Raw genomic sequence first — 26,382 nt, forward strand, 5'->3', positions numbered from 1 at the left:
AAAAGGTGCAATTTGTAAGCCCTGTGGACTTTGATCTACCTGGTTCACCCCCCTCCTTCTTTCTCCCCACGGCTGTTCGAGCCCCCTGCCCCTCCTCTGGGATGAAAGGCATCAAGAGTCTCCCAGCCAAACCCTCTCTGCTCGGGCCATGCTGCCAGCAGGTGTCCCTGAAGGATCTGCAACCAGCACCCCAGGCTCTCCCAATCTGCATTTCTGCTCCCTACACACATCCTCTCTGGGCTAGTGCTGCAATATATTTACTAAATGGGAAGTACAGCACAGAAACGGGTATTTCTTTTTCTATTTTTCCCCGGGTATTGTCTCCTCACTCAAGGACACAAGCATAAAATAACTTCCTCTGACATTCACTGCTCAAATTTGTACCTTGGTAACAGTCCTCACCTTTTGCTCTAGCACTGCACGTTTGTAAGGTCAAATAGAATCACGTTTTATCCAACTGATGTAAAATCCTGGCAGAGGCTGAAATAAAGCCAAAACAATCACCAAACCCAGTCCCTCTGAGATTGGCTCCTGCAGGAACACGTTGCTGACTGAGACAAGTTGGAACCACAAGTGAGCAGGATGGAGAATATTACATCTCCAACATAAGCCAGCAGCTTCAAGGACATCTGGAGGTAAAAGAAAAGCCTGTTTGCTATTAGCTCTGTGGTGCTGCAGCACTGTGGCACTTCTGAGTGCAGTACAAAACAAGAACTGGGTTTCCTGATATTCTGTAAAAACATTCTAAGCTTTCACAGTATAATTTTAGTTACTTTAAAAAATAATTATAAAAGCTTAAGGACTTTGCACTGCTCCTGACTCCATGAGCTGACTGATTCTTAGCAAATCTGTGTACAATCTGTTGTATGTATGGGGAGAGATTTTAGCTGTGATGAGCACAAACACTAGAGGATTTCATTTCCTCATGCACAATAAATCTACTACTGTTCTGAAGCCTGGCCTTTCTGATCCCCAGAACTGCTTGTAGACCTAGACAGGGCACGGGGGCACAGAATTCAAGTCAGAAAAGATGAACAGTGTAAAAGAACAAGTCATAAGCTCATCCTCAGAGCTGTTGTTAATCAGTTCACATACACTATGTTCATTTCTGGATGGAAAAACAGGACTGTGTGCGTGCCAAGTATTGTATGATACTTACTATAGATCAAGGACCAAAGAGGGGCACCTGGATTACTCTCTTCAGCTCCCTCCTACTCCTGAGCAGAAGCAAAGATTTGTTGTCCAGGGTAAGGCTGATGAAGAAACAGGCAGCCCTTGGACTTGTAGCCTGCTGCTTCACCCCAGAGCAGCACAGAAACCTTCCATAGGGAGAAACTGAGGTGCACTAAGTAGCTTTCAGTTGAGAAACAAAAACTAAAAGTCAATCAGTACATACTGTGCTCTGGTAAATTATTGGGAAAATAATGTGTTTTGTTGCAAGTGAAATTTTCTATTAAAAATGTCAACATTTTCCTAAAACTTGCAGGGGAACTTCCATTCCTGCTCACCTCTGGTTTAAAGGCATCTGTAATTAGAAAAGCTTAGCAATAGGTAAGGAAAGGAATGATCTCCTTACGTGTTAACCATGTTTCTGTCCATATTCTCCTAGCTTCACACTGTCCTTCTTGCCTCCAGCTCCCCAGGGAGATGATCTTCACAGCTACAAAACTCACTGTCCAGCTCCTGATCTGAAACAATGCATGCAAACTCTCACAACTGCTCTGATCTGGATGAAAAGTACAGAGCTAAAATGGCACGAGGAACTAATTCCCTTCTCCCTTGTGAACCCACCTGACCTTCATCCCTTCCTCTTGCTACTTGAGCTGAGGGTCCATGGGCAATGTACCAGCCATCCAGAACAACAAAGGTGCAGTTGCTCTCAGAAATCCCATTCCTGTGCACAAAGGCGGCAAAAAATTGTTTCTTTTGCAGGTAAGGCTTATTCAAGACTGTAGAAACACTTATTTTCTCTCCTCTCCCTTTCCCTGAGGAAACAGGAGTTTCTCTAGTGCATTCTGAGGGAGCAGAACTTCACATTTCCTGTGAGATTTTTCCCATAAGATGCAGAGAAGGGGCAGCTGATAAGCACTTGCAAATGTCCTCTCTGTGAAGACAGACTCCTACTAGTTTGTGGTATCATCTGGCAGTACCAATTACACAGCTGAGAGAATAAAGCCCACGATACAGAGACATTTTGCTACAGAGCAAACACAACTGCTGCAGTGCCTGTGGCATGGGCTGTGGAAGGCTCTGGTGGTTGGTGCTTGGGCACCAGTATGCAAACTTAAAAAAGGATGGAAGGAGATAGTCTGGAGAGACTCCTTTGGGTGCTTTATCCAAACCATCAAAATAGATGGGTAAAGCAGAGAGAAAAGGAGCACATCCATACTCCTGGACTGTAATTTGGCAGCTTTCTAAAGTGAGAAACAAAATAATGTAAGCACCTTACCAAGAAGTGTACCTAATAAGAAATTTTTGTGCTACAGATGTTCCAGCCTGGTCCCCAGACTGGTGCAGGCAGTGGATGGGCTGTGCTACAGACCAGTTACAGATTGCTAAAACCTGGGCTTGACCAACATTAAGCAAAAAGGCATTGTTACACCTGCCTGCTGCTTGGAGCTCCTGAACTTCCATTGCCCCAGGAACAGGCATCCTCAAACTTCTTATCAGTTTCACAATGATCACTGTAACACCTTTTCCATTTCAGGGGAAAATTGGTGCTACACACAACCTGATTTAACTCCACTGACTTCAGTTGCCAGATTTGGCCCCAAATGGACTGCATGGCTGTAAAGACTAGATAGTTCCCACCTGGCACTGCTATAAGGTGATCCTGATCTCACTTTTCTAGTAAGAACCTGCTAGAAGAGTTGAGACCCTTGCTAGGAACTCACCACAGGCCAGACATTAAATCCACATGACCAGAAACAAAGTGAGAAGAAAACAGCACCTGATTGTCAGCTGACAAAGAACACACTTGAATATTTGCCTGCCTTTTCTCCATCCCTCAAAAGAGAAACTCCAGTCACACCCTCTAGCCACTGTAGGCTGGGGGAAAAATATTAATTAAAATCAAGTGAAACATGCACAATTAAAATCACCTCTGTCTGTGAGCCCACAACACTCCAGGATTTCCCAGGGTTTATAGTGCAATTTAATTTGACCTGTAGTTAAAGACCAGTCTCCATCACTTTGGGTGATCAAGTTCTGCTGATTCCTTTGAAAGGTGCAGGTTTCACCATAGGCTAAAATATCTTAGGAACCATTCAAGTAATTAGACAGTGGCACTGGTATGGCTGAACAGTCAAATGTGTCCATAGAAACCAAACCCAAGCTGCCTTGTAAGTACCATGTGAGTCTCTAATTAGTAAACGTCTGCTCTTTTTCCCTTTTAGTGTTCAGTAAGACTGAGGAGATTCATTCAACAACTGGCCATAATTCCAGCACTGACCTGGAAAATACAAATACCTCATACAAAATATTGATGTGTGCTAGCAAACCAAGTGAAAGTGCCCAGGTACAACCTGCCCAATGGGAGCTCTGGCAGTGGAGAAACTGCAGGGTCCAGGCCAGCCAGCCAGCATTACAGTACCTGCTAGATTTGTGAACAAACTGATTAGCCCATTCTTTTGAGAGATCTTGAAGCATCTCCTCCAGCACACACTTGTGTTCAAAAGAATCATCCTCCCCTAAGTTAAATATAAAAATAGATCCTCCATCTTCATTTATTTAACATAGCTGACAGATGACTTCCTCTCTTGAGTTTTCTGTCCCATGCTTTCAAGGAGGGGGAGGTAGCTTTAGATCCAACAGGCTGTAGGCAAAAATGTTCCAGAAAATGGCAAACAAGACAAAAATTACATAAATAGAGAGGAAGATCCACCATAATGTCTGATCTTGGAGCCTCTGCTCATAGTTCCTCAGGATGATGACACCAAGGGTAATTCCAACCATCACTCCTCCCAGGTGAGCCATGAAGCTGGGGTGTGGGCATGGTGGGTAAGCAGAGGGGTGGAACCGCAGCCACACAGCTCTTCCAAATTCAAAGCTCACTGGAACAAAGAAGGAAAAAGAAATTAATTGTCTGAGTCTATCACATCTTAAGTCCATCTTGCAGGCAGCTCTGCATCCCTGAAGAGATGGAGGGCAAGAAACTCTTTTGGACAGTGAACACAGGGAAGCTGGGAAGCCATGGCTGTGTCAGGGTTCTGCTCCAGGGACATGAGGCCTTCTCAGTGGCTGGTAAGTGGTCTGGGTTTGTGGGGGAGTAGACAGGTAGGAGAATATTCACCTTTCAAAATGTATACCAGAACAACTTGAAGACAACTGTCTGTGCTGAATAAACAGCCTGGTTTTCCTCACCATGCCACCCCAGGGCTATGGCTGGAAGAGAATTCATTAATGTGTGTATAATGCAGTTGCCATCTGAGATAGGAGGTGCTCTAGGAAACCTAAGTATTAACATTACAAAAGCATTGCTTGTTTGCAAATCCAAAGACAAGAAATTCATGTCCTGGGTCTTCACAAATGGCACAAACTACAGATGCTGGCTAGGAACAAATCCTAATTCACAAATGTTTGTGTCGAAAGCCAAAATTTGCATTTGAGATTGCTGTGGTTTCTGCTGCCAGAAGGTCCAGCTGCAAGTTCTACCAAAACTGCTGCAAAGTCAAAAATTCTCTGAAACAGCCTGAACAAGGACAAGGACAAACAAAACAGGACTGTGTGGGTGCCAAGTATACTTACTACAGATCAAGGCAACAGCCATGCGCAGCAGTTTGAATTGGCACTTCATTCCTGACCAGTTCTGAGAAAGAGAAGGAAAATAAAGTGATGCTGCACACACACCTGGAGGGATTTTACATTCAGGTCTGCACTGGAAGAGCATTAAGGATGACAAACCCCTTTCATTGCCTTTGCTACCTGGCTATGAACTCTCCACTCACCACATCAAACAGTTCTGTCAGGCCCAGAGAAGATAAAGGACATGTTAGGGACACATCCAAGTTATGGAGAGTCCACCACATCTTTGCTTGGCAGGTTTACTGAATTTCCTTGCCTGGCCTTGCCATTCTTCATTTTTCATTCTTTTAACATGTTACTATGAGGTTTCACCTTAAACTCTGACTTCTGAAAATATTTGAATTTACATATCTTGCAAAACTGTTGTATTAGGCTACATCAAATAAAATTATATCAAGTAGTACCTTGTGTTCAACACAAGCATCATTCTGGTTAGCATCACAGAGCTCACCATGATTCATGTGGAAGCCCAACACTGTCACCCTTCAGGCAATTTCTCAGTGCATTTCAGCCCTACTGCACTTTTCCAGTGCCACTGCCTGTACCCCAAGCTACCTGAAATTCTGCAGCTTGGATATTCTTGCAGAGCACACACAAATAAATAAAGACTTCAGTTAAAGCAGATCAAGGAAACAATGCTATAAAAAGCCTGGATTTGGCTGCTTCTCTCTTCAGGCTTGATCATTAATCAATATAGTGGAATAAGGATCTCAGAATAATAGTCAGAAATCCTAGACTAAATGTTTAAATTACACCTTTTGAAATGTTTAAATTACACCAGTTGAACAAAATTTCCAAGCAGAAAGAGATCATGTTCTGGGGAGCTCAGATGTATGAAAACACTGCTCTTATTATTACTACTAAGTGACTAAATGAAATTTTGTCTGTTGAAAGCAATATGAGATCCCAAGCTAGATAGGCTTCTTGTGACAAATTCCCTGTTGATCACACTGAAGGAATTTAAAAAACCCACTTGTAAACTCTTCAGCCTAACTTTTATGGCACCCAGTGACTTTGCAGCCTGCTGAAGAAATATTCTGCAATACCTACTACAGACATTCAAATTTTATGTGGAATCTATTTGTAAATCACTTCTGTGACTCCAAAAATTCAATCTCTACAAAATAAGTAACTCATTTTCTCTCTCCACAGAGACACCTAACCCAGTCAGAAAGCTCTGAACTCCTGCTGATTAACACTGTGCTGCTTCCTTCAGTTTTCATTTACATGTAGCTCTTTTGAATTCCCCCCCTCACTCTTTTCCTTTGGGTGCCATGCTTTATTGCTTCCCCCTGTTGGTTATTTTATGTATGTAATTCCAAGAATATTTATTTTACAAACAGGGCTGTTTTCATTTCCTTTGGTTACCAGGAGGCACTAGAAGATACAAGAGATCCTCCCTGCAACAGTCCCTCCTCTTCCCAGCACTCCCAAAGTGCCTGTGCAAGACTTTGCTTTACCAGCAAGAGGCCAGAACATCTTTTTGCAGTTGGGAGCATTACATCTGGATACTAAGTGAGCAGAGAGATAAAAGAGGAGGAAAGAAAAGAAGAAAAACAAACAAACAAACAAACAAACCCAAAAAACCCCCACACCACCACAAAACCACAAAAAACACCACCAGAATGGGAAAGGCAGTAGAAGTAATTTCAGATGAGAAAAGAGTCAGCAGATAATGGAGAAATACAGATGCTGAGGTAGCAATTGCTAAATAGATTTGGAGAAGGTCAATGAGTAGTGAAATGACAGGGCACTTAGCAACACTTTAAAAAGTCTAGGGAAGACTCCCCACACACACCTCCAGCAGAGCTTCTTCCTCTAAAGCAAACTAAAACTTCCTCCAATGTCCCCCTCTGACCCTGTGAATCTTGGTGTGAAGAATCCTTGTGCCTGCATTATCACCCTGTGAGACAGAGAAAACTCCCTCCTGCTCCTCTGTGCCTTGTGGCAGGGAACACAAATCCTACTGAAACCTATGCAGAGGCACTGCAGAAAACCTGTGGTATAGGGGTAGCCCCTCTCCTCCACTCCTTGTCTCTCCACCAGCCACTCAAACTGACCTCAGTGACAGCCCCAGCTCCTTCATCCTCTGAAAAGCCTCCAGATCCCAAAGGAGACCTTTGCTGCTCAGGAAGCCACCCCCTCTCCCAGCTGCTCCAAAGGTTGCCTGGGGCAGGCACTGTGTGGGCTGCAGCTGACTGCACTGTGTACAGCCATGGAATACAAGGTTTTCTTGTAGGCTTGACATGTTTTCCAGCACCCATATAACAGATCTTCTGTCTCTATTGCAGCCAACTTGCATTATCTTCCCACTCACACCCCAGGAGAGGCTGTGTTACCATTGTTTTCATGGCTATTCTGTTCTGATGTTGGTGGTACAGGACAGACATGCAGCCCTGTGCCCCCACACATGAATCCCAATCACAGCAAAACCAGTTCTGTCAGCAAAGCCATTTTTGCCCAGGGGTCATCTTAAGGGTGACACAGGCAGATATGCTGACCTTTGCCACCACCTAGCAGAGGACCTCGGATGAGCTCCTGTTTCCAGGTCTTAGAGGAATGAAGGTGCTGGCATTTTACTGACCATTACTCACCTAATGTCCCTCATTAGGTGGTATGGCAAAAAGATACACCATCAGTATGGTCAAGTTCAGCTTCAGTCTGGGTTTTACAAATGGAGACAAAGGATATTCTGCACACAAATCCACCCAATATCAGATTTCTTTAGGCACCTGCAAACACAACGTGGCCTGTGCAGACAGAAACAAGTCTGCGACTTCTGCCCAGTCACTCAGCCCCTTCTTTTCCAAGCAGTTATCAGGCCTTGCAAGGAGAGCTGATAGCCTGGAGTACACTGATAAATCCTGGATTACCAGCATCTTTGGCTTCTTATGAAAAGCTGCCAGCCACCAGGGCACCAAGCCACCATGTACAGAGTAACAGTTCCATTCCAGGACCACACCTCTGAGATAAAACTCCTTACTGGGGTAAGTTCTGAACGAAAAGCAGCTGGGTCAGGCCCTATTTCCAATCCCTTTGGGCCACCAGACCCAGATCACTTTCAAAGAGGTCAGTCAGTCATTCTGGTACTCACCATGACTATATTGGCCAAGTGAGCTGAGACAAGAGCATACACACCTCCAGAGGAGCCCACCACAGGAGCAGTCATATCAGCTACTGACACTGCCAGGGATCCTGGGAGAAAGAAGAAGGGTTTGTGACAATTGCCAGCCACACTCTCTCCTACCCTACATCCCTGCTACTGCCTGTTTTGTGCTAATTGCTGCAGGTCAGGGATAGAAAGAGAAGGGGCAGGGGCAGGATGGGGGAATCAATTGACTCCTGAAGTTCAGTCCTGTAGTACTGCCAAGACAGCAACTGATTGATTCCCTTGCATCTACTTTAAAAGCAGCCAAGTAAGGTAGCAACTTATCTTCAAACCAATGCTGCAAAAAGGCATTTGCACCCTGATGAAAATAACAAGGAAGCAGGAAACAGAAAAATGTCCGTGTTTTTTGCTCACCTAGAAATAAAATAGAAGCAGTTCCCATGCTGGAAAGAATTTCTTTCCTCCTGTTTTAATTAGTTGTTGAGCTATTTTCAGCTAATACATTTTCAGATTTCTGTGCACTGCTCACAATCTACAACCAAATACTTCTTGCTTACTCAGGCTGTAGAAAGAAGACAGGACAGGACAAATGGAGGAAGAATTGGCACAGGACCGGGGGAAAAAAAAAAGACTCTTCATGCAGGGATGCCTGTGATGCCACCTTTCTTCTAGACAGACCTCTGTGGGACACAAGAGGAAAGGAACAGCATGACCTCTACATTTAGGAAGACCACCTAAAGCAAGGCTATTTTAAAGTAATAGGTTGTTGATGTTTTTTATCAGGCCTGCTAAATACAGAGCCTCTGGCTAGTTAGAAACAGATGTCAAGTTGTAGCATTTTTTCCCACTTGCAGCCTCCAGAGGAATTTCAGTGCACAGACCAGTGACTCCTACATCCAAATGTCACACATTTTTTACACAAAAGTCAGCACAGACCATTTTCAGCTGTTTCTTCACCTGGGCCATCCAGAGGTGTCACCTACCTGCCACAACTCCAGCAACATACACAAAACTGATCCTCGCAGCTCCGTGCACCATTTCCAGAGGAATCCCAACCAAGAGCTGAAGGACAACATTGAGTCCAAGGTGCTCTATCCTGTGGCAAGGAAAAACAACAGTTGTTCTCTTTTCTAAGTCCTTGTCTCCCTTGAGACAGAGATGTCTTGGGAAGGAAATCAAATAGCACTTGTTTCACAAAAATAGATATAACATTGGGAAAAACAACAGTTTCTGAAAAATACAGGACAGAGTTGTGATGTTTCTTCTCTTCTTGCTGTTCATTATCATTTTCATATCCACCCAGTCCCTTTCAGCCAAAGACTTTCTAATATGTTCAGTTCTTAGTGAGTTGTTTGGCATTTGGGCTTTTTTGTTTGCTTGTTTCTAACAGAGGGTTTGAAGAAGTTAAACGACTTGTCCAGAAAAGCAGCAAGATGGCAGCAGAGCCTGAAGCAGAGGACAGAAACTTGACCTGCTCCTCTCTTCTCCCCTCCTGATGACACAGCCCTTCCCTGCCCATATTACAGCACCATGATGGGGCAGGGATATCACTTGAAGAGCAAGGTAAGCCTAACAGTCCCAGGAGCTGCCATTTCCTTGTGGTACGTAATGCCAAGTTACTGTTAGAGCTGTCTGACCCCCACTCTTTCTGATGGGGCTGTGCCAATGTGATCATGGTCAGAATGGGAAGCAGAGGGCATTTATCTCTGGTTGGGTGTCCAGTGAGACACAAGTTGTACTCACTGGAGAGCTCTGTTCTGTTCACCTGCCTTCATTCCCATTACAGTCAATAACAAAACTTCCTGCTGGGAAAAGCCTTGTAGTAAACCCTGATGTGCACATCAGCAAGTGCAGGACCACTGGCAGCCAAGAGGTAGAAAGTGTGAGAGCTAAGACTTGCATATTTGACATACTCCAGTGCAGCAGTTTTCTCCTGTGCTGAATCAATAATTCCAAAGCAAGTCTGTTGTCCTAATCAATAGTATTTAAAAAAAAAAAAAAGAAGTCTTGCTACTTTTCAAGGCTCTTTACAAATATTTACCCATGCCTTTGCTGTCTCCAGGATCTTCTTGTCAGTTAGCAACAGCACCAGGCCCTTTCTCAAGCCTGTGCTGGCAGGGCTGTGACCCTGCTGAATGGCCACATCCCACTGGTGTTCTGTGTGAAGACTGCCCAAGTCTTGCTTACACAGCAAATGGACCCAAGTGACACAGTGGTACCCTTAACACACAAGCCATCTTTTGGGGGAAAAAGTGTAAAGTAGTTAATGCATTGAAAATCTACACCCTGTTTTATACAAGAAAAGGATTTCTCAGACAGCCACTAGCAATCTTTGGTTTTAGTGCATTTTCACAGTTTTGGTCTTTCTTTATGTTACCATAGCAATTTCCCATATATATCAGAAAAAAATGCTGATGGCAAGATGCAGTAATGACAGAACAGTCTCATAAATGATAATTTAAAGCTGGACTAGAAAAAACCTAATAGAAACGATACTGCAGGAAAGAGTTCTTTCCTGAAATCTTAATAGGTTTGTTTTCACTGAATGTCTCTCCAAGGATAAATTTCTCTCTTGAAGGAGACACTCAGCATCACAATTTTTCATCAGGGGAAACAGATGGATGGTACTGAATGCTCCTGTTGCTTTGCTCAAGACTTTTGAAGCCACTGGGTACAGATATATTCTGGTAACCATTCTGATCCTGCATGTTCACAGAACTTGGGAACCAAATTAGGAACAACCAGCAAAGGTCAAACTGATATCACAGAAAAGATCCATCCTTAAGTGCCCTTTTACAGAGGGGAGGGGAGAAGCTTTGGCTGGCACACAGTCAGCACCATGAGGCACCACCTGACATTTTCACACAAAGCACTGGGTCTTATCTTTCAAAGGAAGCTTTTGTAAGAGCTCAAAGTTTATCTTAGACTCTGAAGTGACTGCTCTGATCCGTGGTTGTTCTTAAAAGACTTTCCAGGAGCAATTCCATTCACTTCTCCTCCCCGTCATGCTAAGAAGGCTCCACAGTCAATAAGCACCCATAAAATATAATTAGCCTTTGCCAGTGCTGGATGTGTCAATCTCAAAATGACAATTTCATTGATTTATTGAAGACTTTCTCCTTCCCCAGGACCAAACAAATGGGACTGAGCATAAATGCAAGTCATTAGTTATGGCAGTGTTAGAAATGCATGGACCCCAGATAATCAATGTCTGCTTTCCATGAAAGCAGAAGGGCAGAATTTACAACTTTGCCTTTTCAGCCCTTGACAAAGCCCCCTCCATCAGGACCAACATACAGCCTGTGCATTTTTGGAATCTTTCTAGAGGCACAGCTAGCCAAGCCCTAGCAACTGCTGTCTTCTTGGACACCTTATGGCTGTCACTTGCTCTTCAAAAAACCAGACTGAGTGCACTAAATTAGGGAGCAGTCCACATTTCCATTTTAAAGTCTCAGCTGGAAGCATGATAACAATAGACCCCATGGCATTGTGTTAGCTTCTCATTTGAAAATGAGAGGAGAATGATGGGCTTCCACTAACAAATGTTATTACCTTTCCAAGATTTATCTGCTCTCCTGATATGAAAGGAGCTTAAGGCACCAAAGTCAGCAATAGATGAACATTCAGCCTAACTCCAGCTACTGCAGATAAATCATGGGGTTTATTGTTCCAGCAGGACTCTCCATTGTTTTGAAAGCTACATAGCTAAGGAACTTGGAATCCATCACAAAAACAATGAGTTGCCTGCACACCACCTTCCCCACTGTTCATTTCTGAGCCAGCCACAGATGTGAAATAAACCTGAGATATTTTTCAGTCAGTAAGTGTGAAGAATGCCAGAGTACTGCTTGCTACAGGAAGGAATGACATTGCCCAGGTTAGGCAAGCAGGCCATGGGTGATACAAGACAATATTTAACTGCTGCACCAATTGTCCTGGTGCAAATGTCTCTCTGCAAATGTACCCAAAAGCAATCTGCAGTTGCATAATTGACATAGTAGAACACCACCACCAGAAGAAAATCCAGATACAAATTATCTAGCATTAGTTAAAATCAAGTGTTTCTTGCTTTTACAAACCCATTTTTCCCCCTTATCCTCATTGATAGAAACTTTCAGTCCTCATTTTACGTAATCAGTCTCACATCAAAGCCCAATAGTCTCCACTTGCAAACTGAAACCTGAAACAAATTTTTTGGAGGGACTTTGCATGCAGAGTACAGATGTTGCCACAATGAGAAGTTTCATCTAATAATTTTTTCCTACTTTCCCTTTGGGCAGAGTCTTTTCTGTCCTATGGATCTTATCCAGTGCTCTGGGGCACATCTTGTGCTGAAGGGCAATTACAGACCAAGGCAGAGAAGAGACATCAGCATGTCTTCCATCAGAAACATGGAAAAGGAAAATAACAGCTTGATGGTTGTGGCCTTTCATAGGAGAACATTGAACGATGGGAATATAGGCTTTCTGTTTAAGAACAAAGGGCCTTTATCCAGTTTCAAACTATAAACTGCTGTTAAAAATCTTGTTGCTGTGACTTTTCAGTAACAGAATTAAAGAAAATTGCAATTATCTGCCAGGAATGTGTGAAAATAATGATCTGAAAAACTGCTCAGAGGGAGCAGAGTGTTTTGTACAGGGATGAACTTTCCTGTGACACCCTCTCATCACCATGGCATCACAAACATCACACAATTAAGTCTTTAAATCTTGGGAGGACTAGCACAGTCAAGAAGTATAGAATTAGAATCCCCATGCCTTCCATGATTTTCCCAGACCTACTACATTCCTCCCGTGGAATGCAGGAGGATTCATTTCACATTCATTTTGCATTAGATGCACCATTCTCTATCCATGTGGTCAGAGGAGATTGTCACCTCCTTAGGAACACTGTTGTTTGTACAATGTGCACAGAACAGGTGTTCAGTCTTGACTCAGGCTTCTAGGCATTAGCTCAGTCCATACAGAAGGGACAACATTACTAAGTGACAGCATACCATAGGCACAGGGAATTTAATTGACTATTCCAGCCTCAACTGGGAAGTCTAGCAAGAATGCACCTTGTAGTTTTTCAGTTCCACTCAAGCATCTTTGCAGACTTATTCTGCCACTTGCTTATCCTCTTTAGAGGAACACTGGGCTTCAACCTGCCCAGTTTTAGGAAGCACACACAAGGAAGTTCCTTACATTGCCTCCTCCCTTCAGAGCTATGAAGGTTTGCCCTTCAGTGCCCAACACTCCACAACAGATTCAGGTATTTATATGCAATTTAAAATTTTTTAAAAATTTATTTCTGAGCTGATTCTGTCATATTCTCCTCCTCCCTCTCCTTGAGGAACCTGAACTGTGGAGAATCTCTGTGGTTTGTAAGTACTCACCCTGCATGCATGAATATGTAGGTTAGGTACCTCCAAGCCTGAGCACGGAGCTGAGGATGGTAAAGCAATGCATTCTTCAGGTATAAGGGATGGGTGACTTGCAGCACAAATCTGTCTAACATCACTCCATTGTAAAGGAAAAATGCAACCTAGGAGAGAAGGAAGATTCCTTGGTTAGTAAACACCTTCTCTCACTGAAAAGCACTTTGTAGCTCTTTCTCTTCCCTCCTTTTTTCTCTCCATTCACATGACAGAGGCAACAGCATGGAATTTTTTCTTCCACTTCCATTATTTGAACTACCCAGATTTTAAGTCCTCAAAAAATTTTGCCATAGTTTTGTAAATTCTGTAGTTTCATATATTAATTGTTTCAATGGACAATAACCATGTTTGGAGACAGGGTAGGACCACAGTGTCCACTTACACATAGACACAGAATCACAGAATCAGCCAGGTTGGAAAGGACCTCTGAGATCATCAGGTCCAACCCTTAAACCCTCCACACACACACACACACAGAGGCACAGCTATCAGCTTTGTGCCTGTCCTTGTCTGGGCCTAAACGAGTCCCACTCCAGCCCTTGATCGTGTCCCCAGCAAAGCCTTTGGCAGTGTGGTGTGGGCTTCCAGAGAAAGGGAATTAAGCTCCTTGCCTCTACAATAGTGATGGTGATCATGAACCAGGGTGGGGGGCAGCAGGTGTAGCTGTCATAGTACCACTTGCGGTCAATCTCTCGGGGCAGGGTCTCGTAGGCCACGTGCCGGATCAGCCTCTGTGAGAGGCTCAGCCCTGTCTCCTCCAGCAGAGCTTTGCTGCACAGCCTCCTGTTCCCCTGCAGGATGGCTTGGCGGAAACTGTTGGACCTTTTGTTGCTCATCTGGGTTAAAAGAAAAGGAAGAAACCATGAGGACACAAAGCAGAGCTGGGGGACGTACATCTGGGGACATTAATGCCGGTTTGTCAGCACCAGATCCAGGCGGGCAGGAGAACAACCACCAGGGGGGAGCTTTAGGGGTCATCTCAGGATGATCGTGGGGTGACCTGAATGGACAAGGTGTGTGGAAAACCAAAACCAGGGCTTTTTCATTGTGATGGAAATAAATGAGGTCAGAACTGAACAACGGGAAGGCAGAACAGAGGCTGCTGGTGCACCTGGCTGTGTTCTCCATCCCATTGTCCATCCTTCCCTCTGCTGTCCTCACCACCAGCTCTCACAACACACACATTCCTGTGTCCTCCTTCCCTCAGCTCCTCCTGCTCTGTCACACTTCCCTGCACCTGCCATAGAGCAGCAGGCACATTTGCAGCTTCTTACCTTTGTGTTCTCGCCCTTGACAGCAGAATTGAACTCTGGTCAAAGAAAATGATCCCTTTTTTTGTGAAACAGAACCATTTAATCAGCAGCAACAAAAGAACAGCCTACACTGATGTACAGACAGTCTTAGCCACTGTAAATTTGCAAAGGGATTTCTTCTTTTAAAACATTTATCCTCAGAGGGGGCAAGGTTTTGAGGTGGTGCAGGCTTTGGATGATAGAGCTACTGTGTATATGCCTTTTCACCTTACATACGTAGAATTAGCTATCTATCTTCTGAGCACATGCTTTCCCAATTTAGATGCATAATTAAAGCAATTGCATTTGCAAATTAGGCAGATGGAATTTTATGCCCAGTCTGCTTAGGGAAAAAAACCAAACAACAAAACACCAACAAACAACCAAACCAAACCAAAACAAAAAGCCACAACCAAAACCCAACATGTCTGAAAGGACTGCTCCAAGATTTGGGTAACTGCTAATTGGCCCTGATGTCAAATAAACCTGCTGCATTGCAGTCACTGCCAGTTCTGGCTGAACCTTTGGCAGAAAGGTTTAAAAGGCTAATTATGCACAAAGACCACTGCAAAGGGACCTTTTACAGTAAGAGACAGCAAAGTGAAGGTGACAGCTTGGTCCTTCTTCTGGAAGAATTGTTAACTGATCTCAGAAACCCCCAGCATCTTCAGCTGCCAGAGACAAATAAGAGATGAGGTTCAACAGTGTTGGCTTCCAGTTGCTTTGGATCACACTGGTTTTGGATAATATCCCAAAGACAGCAAAGCTCAGAGCTTCTGCTCCCAGTGCCCAGGCAGCTGGGTAATTGTTCAAAGCTTCTTAAAACACAGTAATCACTGCAGGGTGCCACCCCTCTTAATCACTAGAGGAATGCAAAAGGGCCATCTGAGGTGATGCCACTGTGGCCCATTCCCCCAGCAGCTGCCCATCCCTCCTCAGTCTTCCACTCCAACGTAGAAATTCACTGATGTGAGCAACACTGACAGGCAATCGGTCTGTTTCAAGTTCCTTACAACTGTTGTTCTTTTCAAGATGTTTTCTTGAGAAAAAAATTTACATTAAGAACTCTAACCTTTCTCTTGGTATTTCTCCTTTGCTCATTCATAAAACACTTCAATGAACAAAAGAAGCAGAAATGAAAAATAGAAAATAAACAAAAAGCACAACCCTGTCAGTCCAGTGTCCTGCCCTGCATTACTCTAATGCTGCACAAGGAGCTCAAGTAACAGTGCAAATTCATCAGCATGATGTTCCTGTTGGTGTCCCTCAACATACTAAAAATTAAGCAGGAGGGAAAGGTCTTTTTAATTTTGTTAAGAGCAGGATATTGCAGGAGGACTGTGGAAGCTGCACCTCAGATGAACAAAGAATCTGGCTCTTGTGGGAAGCTGGATCTCACAACACTGAGAGACTTGGCCAAGGCCATACACCAGAGTTATGCAGAGAGAAAAATCTGCCCTGCAGAGCAGCCAAGCTGCCATGACTGCTAACCAGGCACTGCCACCTCTGCCCTCTGGTGTTACCAGACCAAAAAAACCTCAAGGCTTACTGTGACAGCTCTGCTCAAAGGATGGGTTTGGTACATCTGCCAGAAAGCAAAAGTTTTTCCTACTTAGATCTGAATCTGTTGTCTGCAACACTGAAAACTTTAAAATTTAGGTTGAGTCCTTACTATCTAGTGTGGGGCAGTGCCAAAGTTTATTAGTGCACAAAGTCCTGCTCTTGTGCAGGGCACATGCCAGTCTAGAAGCAGTCTCAGTTATTCTGCAGTTTGCAATGGAAACTATTCACTCCCACTGGCAGAGCAATTGCTCAGGGTTTCTTGGTTATCTGTACTTCTGCTGCAGCACCAGATAATAAAGAGCCAAGTCATGGAGCATTTCTCCAGCTCCAGTTTCATGGCCTGGGTGGGGCACACTACCCTTTCCGTGGTTCTTATTCAGCCTCACTCAGGAGGTTTTGAAAAACATGGATTTCTGCCCAATACATATTGACATCTTTGAGGCTGGGCTACAGCTATTTTTAAACACATACAACACTGTGACAGGCACTGCATTCAGCTCTCCAGCTCTGATCCTCTAAGACACAGAACACTAAATCAGAAGTTAGCACAAGCTTTTTAAAAGCCTCTGTCAGCCCCAGTTTTATAACCCACTTTACTTACAAACGCAGCCTTTCCAATCAGTTTTGCTTTCAAGATTCACATTTCTTTCCTTCTCTCACTCCACACTTCTATAAAATGCTAATGTGGATAGACTGCTTCTCCCAAAACACATAACTCAGCACAAAGTTCATCTGTCACAGATGTTCACATCCTCTGAGCCAACCTGGTAGCACTTTCCCAAACAGCACCCAAATGGAAAAACCAAGCACTGGCTTAGTCTGGGGAGAGACCAAATAAATTATCCTGGCCATTGCCCATAATCCCTGCCCCAGTTTTTGTCTGAACTCCTATTAAATGTGCCAGGCTTAGACCTTCCAGCACTTCTATTAGAAAAGGTAAAATACATTCAGATTCCAAGGTCAACTGCAGGAACACTTGCAGGACAAGACTAATCTTGTGGTTCAAACATTGTGTCAAAACACAGTAAATTTGAAGCTTCAAACCTGCCAACACCTGTTCCATTTTTCACTGGTACTGGGAAAGCTTCCATAACTTAAATGAATCCAGATTTAATTATTTGAAGAAAAGTTTTTTAAAAATATCTTTGTAACATTTCCCACGTGCATTTGTGCTTTAGATACATACACAATTAAAATAATCATTTAAGTTGACATGGTGCTTCTCAAATTCCAACTGTACATGATTGGAAACAGCTAAGGAATCATGGTTAAGGATGTAAATTTCAATCCTAAGTTCCTCTTTAATTGGCATAATGCTTATTTGCCAGACTAATTCACTTGGAAGAAAGTTTTTTCATGTAGCCAGCATCTAATGGACTCAGATCAATGTACAATCTGAACGCACTCCAAAACCAGCTCTTGCAGCCCAGTTATTAAGTTCCAAGACACTTACCTGGCCCTCTGATAGGTTTTTTCCTCTCAGGAGATGCATGTGGCTTTTGGAACACCAAAAATCACCAGTTTTCTCCAAAATGGGAATGAAAACAACACAAAGGTAGTGTGGGGCAAATTTATCAGGAGTATCCAGCTCCTGGAAATGTTCCCTTCAGTGAGAACTTTGCACCTCAGTAAGGGCTTTAATACACTGAGAGGTAGGAGCTGGATACAGATACAATCTCACAGCTGCTCTCACCTATCACTCACTCAAGAAAAGCTCCTCCTTGCCCATAATAGCACAATATTTGATCAGATACTGAAGTAAGAGATTTTCAAGCCTCTTGTAATTAAATATTTATTATCATACCTCTGAATGAAGGCCAGGAAGAGAGATCAGGAATCCTATACTTTCAGCCAAGACAGTGAATCAAGGACAAAGGGACCACTTATGGGGTATCCCATCGGAAACTGAAGGACATCCCAGAGGACTCCAGATGGGAGATTGTTTGGCAGAGGATCTGCCCTAGCTTAGTTCAACAGTGCAGCTAATTGGAAGCACAGAGGGGAAGAAATGGAGCTATAAAACTTGCAACAGACCTTTCCAGATTACCAGCAGTAAGAACAAAACAAACACTGGACAAGACAACTGGAACTGAGGTCCTGGGTTATTCTGCAATAGACTTTTAAGCTTAAAACCCTCACTAGAAAGTGAACAAAGATTTAGCAGGAAGAGAAAAGTTATTAATTTGGGCAAACTTTTGTCTTGCCTGGGGATTCCCCTGAGAATAGGATATTTAGGCTTTATTGCTGATCTTCCCAGTGACTTGGGTAATAAAGAATTATATACAGCTCCTGCAAAGCCTTGTTCACTGAAGCCTTCTGTGCAGGCTGTCAGCTGGTGCAGTGAAGGACATGCAAAGACACTGGAAGGGGAATTTATAACTACTTTATGGCTGTGCTATGGAGTAGTTCTGAGCACCATTAAAAAACCTTCAAGCAAACCATGGTACAAAGGACCACCCTCATTTCTCCATTACCTGGCAGAAAAACACAGTATGTAACTTTTTAGAAGATCACCTCCACAAAATGAAGATAGCCCTCCTGGTGCTATCACATGCATGCTTGCAAAGCCAAAACCAAACTTCAGTATTTTTCCATTTAAAAAACAAGTTCTCTTTTCCCAGCTACAGCTCTTCTTTCACCATTTCCCCCCCGTTTCAGTCTGAGCCAGACTGGAGGAAGTATCTCAAGTAAAAGTGTTACCATTGCAAGCACTGAAGCAGCACAGGGAAGGGTTACTCACCTTTCAAAGCAGAAAGGATGGCCATGAAAAGCCTCCAGGCACAGAGTGTCCCCACAGGGGACAGAACCAAGCCTTGCTTTTGTCATGGAAGTGGCTAATAAGAACAGATGGCTTCCAGCCATGCATTATTGAAAAATGTCTTAAGAGAAATATAACCAGCTACTTTTGAAACCTCAGAAAACAATGGAAAAGCAGGCTGGAATGAGAGCAGGAGGCAACAGGGAGCTAATGTAGCAGCAGAAGGGGTTCACCAAAAGCTGGTTGTGAGATACACAATCTCCTCCTTTCCACACCTCTGTTTGACAACTGCACTTTTGATCCTCAGTCCCATTCCCTCCCCTCAAGGCCTCTCCAAGGGAAGGGGCACTGAGTTTGGCTGTTGGAAATCAACAGCAACTAGAAGAGGAGTGAGGAGATGCCATTTGTAAGTAGTTTAATGTGCTGGCATTTTCATTGCCTGTTGACTAGAAAGTGAAGAATAGGCAGATGAGGATAGAGAGACTGATGACAGAAAAATCAATGGTTTCTTTACAGGAGTCATTCAATAGTAGTGAAGGAAATCTGCCATTTTGCCAAAATCACATCACATGGGTGTGAACTGGCATGATCTCCACAAAGGAGGAGAATGTCCAAGCCTTTCACCTCTCACCTGCCTCTCATTTGCTTGTGCTGCTCCAGAGGCCAGTGGAGCAAGGAGAGAATAAAAAATCTGGTTCTATTCCTGAGCTTGTTGCCAATGTGTTGGCTGGCCCCAGGCCATCATTTCTGTATAAGAAATTAGATTATACTTCTTTATGCTACCTAACTCTTGTGCAGCTCAACTAGTGAATGCTTGCATGGTGCTTTGAATACACCAAAACGTAGAACAAATTGCTGTTACTACAAATACTCTGCTGACAGAGTACTAATGACCACACTGTTCATTAAGCTGGAGCTGAGGAAACCTCCCCAGTCACTGTGATTTAATGGTTGCTACATTTATTTTACTGTGTGCCTAAATACATGGCTAACAGGACAGCTTGATTGGATACAATGGATTTATTTCATTGAACATGACAAATGGAGGGATCAAATCCCCATGTCAGCTGCAGGATCACCCAGAGATACAAACTATTACACTTTGCATCAAGAACACATCCAGATTTCCAGCAAAACCTTAGAGACACCACTGACTTTCATTGCTCACTGACTCTTACTGCTGAACTGAATTTGCTGGGACTCAGGTGGGGAATGACAGAGCAGGAGCAGGGCAAAGACACTGAAATGGCCACTTGACAGGGTATTTGGTCTCTTGCAAACAACATTTCTAGGCCATTCTGGGCGTCTAGCAGCACATGTCTACATCTGCATTGACTCACCAGACTGCCTTGACAAGAAACAGAGAGATGCCTTCACTAATTGCCTCGTTAGTAGAGATAGTGAGGCATCCAAATCATGACTCATGCAGTCTGAGACAGCTCACCTGTGATAAAATGAACATGACCTAGAAACACTTTATCCCTGTTGCTGTTGATGCCTCCAACATTACAATATGACTCCAGTCAGCAAGTGAACATATTATCTATATATTTTTGTCTGGAAGTGGTGAAATCTCAGGATAAATCAGGAGACATCCAGACTGGCAGACCTCTGCTTGAAAACAAATGTCTCCTTATGACAGCTGCCAACTGATAGTGAAAGCAAAAGCCTCTGAACTAGCAGCAGCCATTGTTTCAAGCTCCTCTTACAACAGCTCCCAGTCCCTTCCCATGCAAGTTTTGCTTCCCTGGAAAAAAACAGCAGCAATTTGGCTCTTTGCTTGGGAGTTCACTCACCACTGAATGCTCTGGGAAGCCTGTGCAGTGTGATGCAGGGACATAGCCAAGAGTGGTGCTGACAGAGGATACCTGTCCTGTTCTGAGGCCTGCCAGCCCCTGCCAGCCAGAGCACTCACCAGGTTGACGAAGTCCTGGTAGCAGATCCTCCCCTCGGAGTTGCTGTCTGCCAGGGCCAGCAGCACCTCCAGCTTGTGGGGGTCGAGCTCTGAGCCGTGCCTCTGGAGAAGGGAGCGAAACTTCTCGGTGCTGATGTAACCAGTGTTGTCAGGATCAAACTGGGACAGGAGGGGAAAGTGCCACAATTAACCATTGCACATCACACACAACTCTGGCCTCCTGTGCATTCATCACTTGCTGCAGACCCTCAGGAACACCTGGGGCTTCCCTAAGCTTGGTGTTGCATTGCCCTGCAACCACCCCATCTCCAGCTTCCTTACACTGTCCATGGACTGCAAAGCACCCTCCTTGAGAAAGGGAGGAACCCAGGCATCATCATCCACACCACCATCCCATCTTCACCCAAGCTTCAACTAGGTCAGCTCCCATCACCTTTCTTCCTTCTGCATCATTTCTTCCATCTGTTTTTTATACTCCCTCTATCTGGACTATCAAGCATCCTGAGAGAGAAACTGCACAGAAAACAGATTTACTCCTGTATTTCCTAACACAATTTTAACACAGGAATATACCATCCCTCCTCAAGCCCTTTTTGTGCTCAGTGTTTCTGACAGTCACCTTTCCAGATCACCTCCACAGATGTCTTCAGAATGGAAAGAGCTTTCACTGCTGAAAAACTCTCTATTTTAAGATAGATTGGAAAGAAAAGTCTGGGGAGAGGGAACAAAGCAGATGAACATTGTATCAAACTGGATGTGACAAGGCAGCCACATGCTTTTTCAGAACATAAAGCAGAGTCATTAGAAGGAAAGTCCCAGGTGAGATTTGGAGTTAATCCCACTTTGACTAAAACCATCGCTGCTTTCCTTCAGAAAACAGCCTTTCCTACAAATGCCACTGACCAAAAAGAGACAGCTTTGCATGGCTGTTCAAACTTATGGCTGCTTCCAGAAGCCTCTGACCCACTCTGAGCTCCCCAGGGCACTCTGCAAGGGGCTGCCAGCTCACAGGCAGGCAAACCCCCAGCCCCAACAAAGCCAGTGCTGGCACTGTGCCAAGCACGTTTCTTTTGTGCTTTGAAAACCAGTGGACACAAGCTGCCAGACCAGCCTGCACTGGCTGTGATGCAGACTGATCTCTGCCAGCTCTCTGTTGCTGGGAGATTTGCCTTTGATTTCCCAAACTTGGCTGTGAGGACCCTGGTGCTCACTGGCCTCCTTTTGTAGATAATGATATCAAGCTTGTTGGCTGGATTCAATGGCTGTCAGAGGGCAGGGTGGTCAGGAGGGAGTCTTTTCATTAAAACATTTGGGACATAAAAGGCCTTGGCAGAGCCAGAAAGGTCCTGACAACCCTCACTCTTTCCTAACAGAGAACAAAAGCTGAACAGGCGCCGGGGCCTTTGATCAGAGGCGGTGGAGTAGAGGCTGCCTTGGCAAGGAGGAGGTGAGGGGGGGATGTGGCACAGGACACAGTTTGCCAGGGGATGCAGCTTGCCAGTGGCAGGGCTGGCACTGCCCTGCAGCAAACAGAGAAGCCAGAAACCAGACCAGTCTCAGGCAGCTTGTTTAGAGCATTCAGTGCCCACGTGTGAGGATCCAGCTCTGTCTCTGGTTCTGTCTCCTTCTGACCTGAGCACTCTTGTCCTGCTGCTCCTGGGGACCCTGCTGGCACTGCCTGCTTTGTTGAGGAGCTGTCTGTCCCTTGCTTGACAAGGGCTGCTCTGCTATTTTGGCAAAGCAGCAGCACCTCTGAAGAGGCTGCTGGGGCCAGTGGATTGCAGCCAGAGCTGAGCACTCTCCCCCATCCTCTGCCAAGGTTTGTTCTGCCCTTGTGAGGTGGCCTGGATGTACCTTCCTGACAGCTGGCACTCAGAGCCAAAGGTGGATTTCATCAGCTGTTTACTGTTAAACAAGGGCTTAATATTAATCCCTGGAGAAGTTTAGCTCCTCGACTCCCATCAGCCCACTCTGATGCTTTGAGCTGACAGATCAAATTCTAAAACCAACCCTGAAATCCACTCCCTTCCAATTCAAAATCTACTCCTCCACTCAGACCCAGCTCTGATGGTTTTTGGCTCTTGCTGGGACTCCCAAAGCAGCCTAAGTGTGCACTGCACAATCCCAGAGGCAAAAATACCCAGGAAAGTATTATTAGCATAATACCTGAGATAACCTTTCTCAAGGGAATTTGCAGAAGCTGGGAGAGGAGTCATTCAGTGAATGGATCTAACACCTTTAGTCCCATAGATCCTGCTTTTTCAGGAAACAAGGATGAACACATTTGACCTAACCAGCATCTTACTCAACTGCACCACTTTTAAACCATATCTTGACATTTTAGATGTCAGAACCTATCTCGTCTAGGAGAAAACCTTTTTCTCCTTGAAGGCTTAAATGCCTCCCTACTTTGAGGGCCAGGGTCAGTGACTGAAGTGTGGGCCACTCCCTGTGCTCATCATTTTTCTTGTAGGAAAAACCAATGGCCACAGACACAGGGAATGTGGTTGTTCCTTCAAAGGGCAGCAGAGATACAGAGCTGAAGCACAGAACTCACTCAGCACAAAAGAGCTGCTCAGATCTCAAACCAGTTTTCCTAAACTTTCTTCTGCCTTAGAGTATTCCAAAAAGAAAGGTTTTGTAACCAAGAACAGGAATCACAGAACATCATCAGAGCTTCACAGCAGACCACAAGGACACATTAATGACTCCTGACTCACTGGCAATCCTGCCACTCAGGACAGTGCTGTCCATGCCTGTTACTGTTTGTTTGCCTTCCCAGTGGACAGGGAGCTGCAAAGCCTGTCTGCTGGCTCTGGATGAGTCTCTATCCAAGGATGCTTCTCTCTCGCCCCAATAGGCACCAGCATTCCTGCTTCAGCTCACTGTCTTGCTGTCCATAACACCAAAATCAAAGTAATGGCAGAAGATTGCTCCTATTTTCAGTGCTGTAAACCTGCTAGGGAGCCTGTTCTCTTCCACATTACTATGTAGAGTTTTCTTTTGAGCACTAAGTTAATAATACTAATTAGAAATAGGTTTGAATTAAAATAATGAATCTGAACAGCATGAAGGAGTAGGAGGGGAACAATGAACAACTGAACTAAAAAGGGCTGCAGAGCAGGGCTGACCACTGCTCCAAAACCTGGAGCAGAATGTTTTACAGTAAACCCCATCTCTAAGGGAGTTGACTTGTTTATGTTTAAACAATTTTTTTTCAGCATATAAAAAAATCTCATCTATGACCACACACCAGCATCTCAAACTGCCTCAAACCCTGTTTTCTGACATCATTGCTAGCCACAAAAATCAAGGGGTTGAGCTAGTCCTGCAGAACCTGTGTCCTCACATGTGGCAAACCCAGCATGTGACAGCAACTTCAAAACACTCCAGTTCATCAATTATAAAAGAGGCAACTGACCTTTGCTAGATGCTTCATGTTTTTATCCATGATGATCCCGTTTAGGGCCAGTTGTCCCTCAAACCCAGCCGAGCACCTCTGTCTGACTGAGAGGACAGAAGATGGGCAGTGGGCAGCAGCCTGGCTGAGCCCCAGGGGAGTGCTCCCCAGGCAAAGCCCCTCAGCTAAATCAGCAAAGTGCCTTCCTTCAGTGGAGGAACCGCTGCCCATCTCCTCGGGCTGACAAACCCCACAGAACTGGTGCAGGGATCAGGAAGGCCATTTGCCCCCCCTCACCTCCCCAGACAATAGGACACTAACGGCAATTTCATGCAAGGTTTCCCCCACATTTCAATGACAATCATCCTTAACTCCCTTGATCCTCAACCAGGCTCTTAAGAAAAAAACGTAAATATGTTAATGACCACAGCAGCCATCTGACCCAGGATCTTAATTCCCTGGACCAAAACAAGCTATTTTTTTCCTATTTCTTCCTTATTTTAGAACAGACACTCAAGAAACTAAAGACCCCATGGCAAAACTACAAGAAACAAAAAAAAAAGGGGAGGGGATCCTGCACACTCTGATAGAAACAGGAAAATGAAATCTCAATTTGTTCCTTCTCTTTAATTAAAGACACATCAGCCACGGCTCAGTGAGCAAGTAGGGTGGAGGCTGGTGCTGCAGACAGACAATGGGTATCTTGGGAAAACTCAGACATTTCCCATCGTGCAGCCAGCTGCTCCTCTCCCCATGGCCAAGAGCCTTCTGGGGCATCAGAGCAGCTGGAGAGCCCACAGCTGAGCTCAGCACAACGTGAGGATCCTTGCCTGGCTGGAGGGCTGCAGACTGTCACAGCAAGAGAGAATTTGCTACCACCCATGGTTTCCCCTTGTCTTGGCATGAAGAGGAGGCATCACCCAAGCCATGAGTTGTCTTTGCAATGGGCAAGGCTCCAAGCAACTTCATCTAATTTGGAAGTTGGCTTTAACTTGCATCAGCCCCTTCAAACCTGACTTATTCCATGGCCCAGGGGCAACTTCACTTCTGGGAGAGGCTGTCCAGCAGTCAGGTTTCGTGGCACTGACCCCAGCAGTGCTCCAGACTAGGAAGAACATTCTGGAAATAAATGGGCCTGAGTTTTAGCTTGCCCACCCCATTATGGAAATCTTATTTCCCAGCAGAAAGGAGCCATCAGTGGTAGGTGTTAGTCTTCTTCACATGTTAGGCCCTTTTCCATGACTGGCACTGGAAAGGGGGAGTCAATCATGTGCAAAATCTGTTCATCTCCAAGGGTTTCAGAAACCTCCCTGAGTTTTGCTGGATTAGAACCCAGACCATTAGATGGCACAGACTCTGCAGTTCAGGGATGCTAACAAGCTTTGGGAACAACCAGACCAACTCCAGTCTCAAGGCTTGTGCTGGAGTTAAATCAAGAGTCTCCAAGTCAATACATGGAACTGACAGACTCCAAAGTCACAGCTGTGAAAAGACATTTCAGACAGACACTGAAACTCTTCAAGACAGTCACATTTCAGAGCCCATTCTCTACATTTTCATTGTCTCTGGGGTCATGCTGTGAATTTGTGGGAAGGGTTTTTTTGTTTATTTGTTGCTTTTTTTTTTTTTAAAAAAAAAGCACCACAAACCCAGTGAAGTGGCAAAAATTAATGTAGCATTTGTTGCTTTGATGAAGATTAAAGGAATGACAAAGCAGAAGATGAAAGTCTGCCTTATAATCCAAATTAAAGGGCAAAAAGCAGGGGTTGTTTTAACAGTTCCATCACTACCTGGTAGTGACAATCTTCTGAGCAACTTAAAGATGCTGCTCTCTCTTCCAACAGTGGTGTGTGTGAGAGCAGAAGCCCTGACCCAGAAGAGAGGAAGGCCAGTCAAAGGTGAGGTCATGCCCCTCCACCTCAAAACCCAGCTCCTCACCATGAGAAGTCACCCCCAATCTGAGTTGCCTGAACACCTGTAGTAAAACCTTAGTGCTGGCTGCAGCGACCACACTCCCTTGCCCTGTAAGAAATAAATTCACCCACCACTGCCCAGACAATATAAAGTGATTAAGGGCTGTCCAGCAGGACTTTTAGCACATGTTAGATTGCTTTGACCTGAGC

General features: G+C 44.6%; 1 protein-coding gene across 3 annotated transcripts in view; it reads right to left on the bottom strand.

The window, feature by feature from the left end:
* Positions 1–3,420: 3,420 nt before the first annotated feature.
* The window catches only part of RHBDL3 (rhomboid like 3), a 55,060-nt gene continuing 32,098 nt past the window's right edge, over positions 3,421–26,382 (bottom strand). For 2 of the 3 annotated variants that reach the window (XM_030461842.1, XM_030461841.1), the window contains 7 exons: positions 20,860–21,018; positions 13,943–14,167; positions 13,290–13,438; positions 8,896–9,008; positions 7,898–7,998; positions 4,747–4,807; positions 3,421–4,052 (listed from right to left, as the gene is read on the bottom strand). In XM_030461842.1, coding sequence (XP_030317702.1) covers positions 3,781–4,052; positions 4,747–4,807; positions 7,898–7,998; positions 8,896–9,008; positions 13,290–13,438; positions 13,943–14,167 — 921 coding nt within the window. In that variant the 5' untranslated portion in view covers positions 20,860–21,018 and the 3' untranslated portion in view covers positions 3,421–3,780. The remainder of the gene's footprint in view (positions 4,053–4,746; positions 4,808–7,897; positions 7,999–8,895; positions 9,009–13,289; positions 13,439–13,942; positions 14,168–20,859; positions 21,019–26,382) is intronic. The other variant, XM_030461843.1, reaches the window with a different exon arrangement.

This window comes from Calypte anna, chromosome 18 (genome assembly GCF_003957555.1).
Source record: "Calypte anna isolate BGI_N300 chromosome 18, bCalAnn1_v1.p, whole genome shotgun sequence".
In the NCBI taxonomy this organism is placed as follows: Eukaryota; Metazoa; Chordata; class Aves; order Apodiformes; family Trochilidae; genus Calypte; species Calypte anna.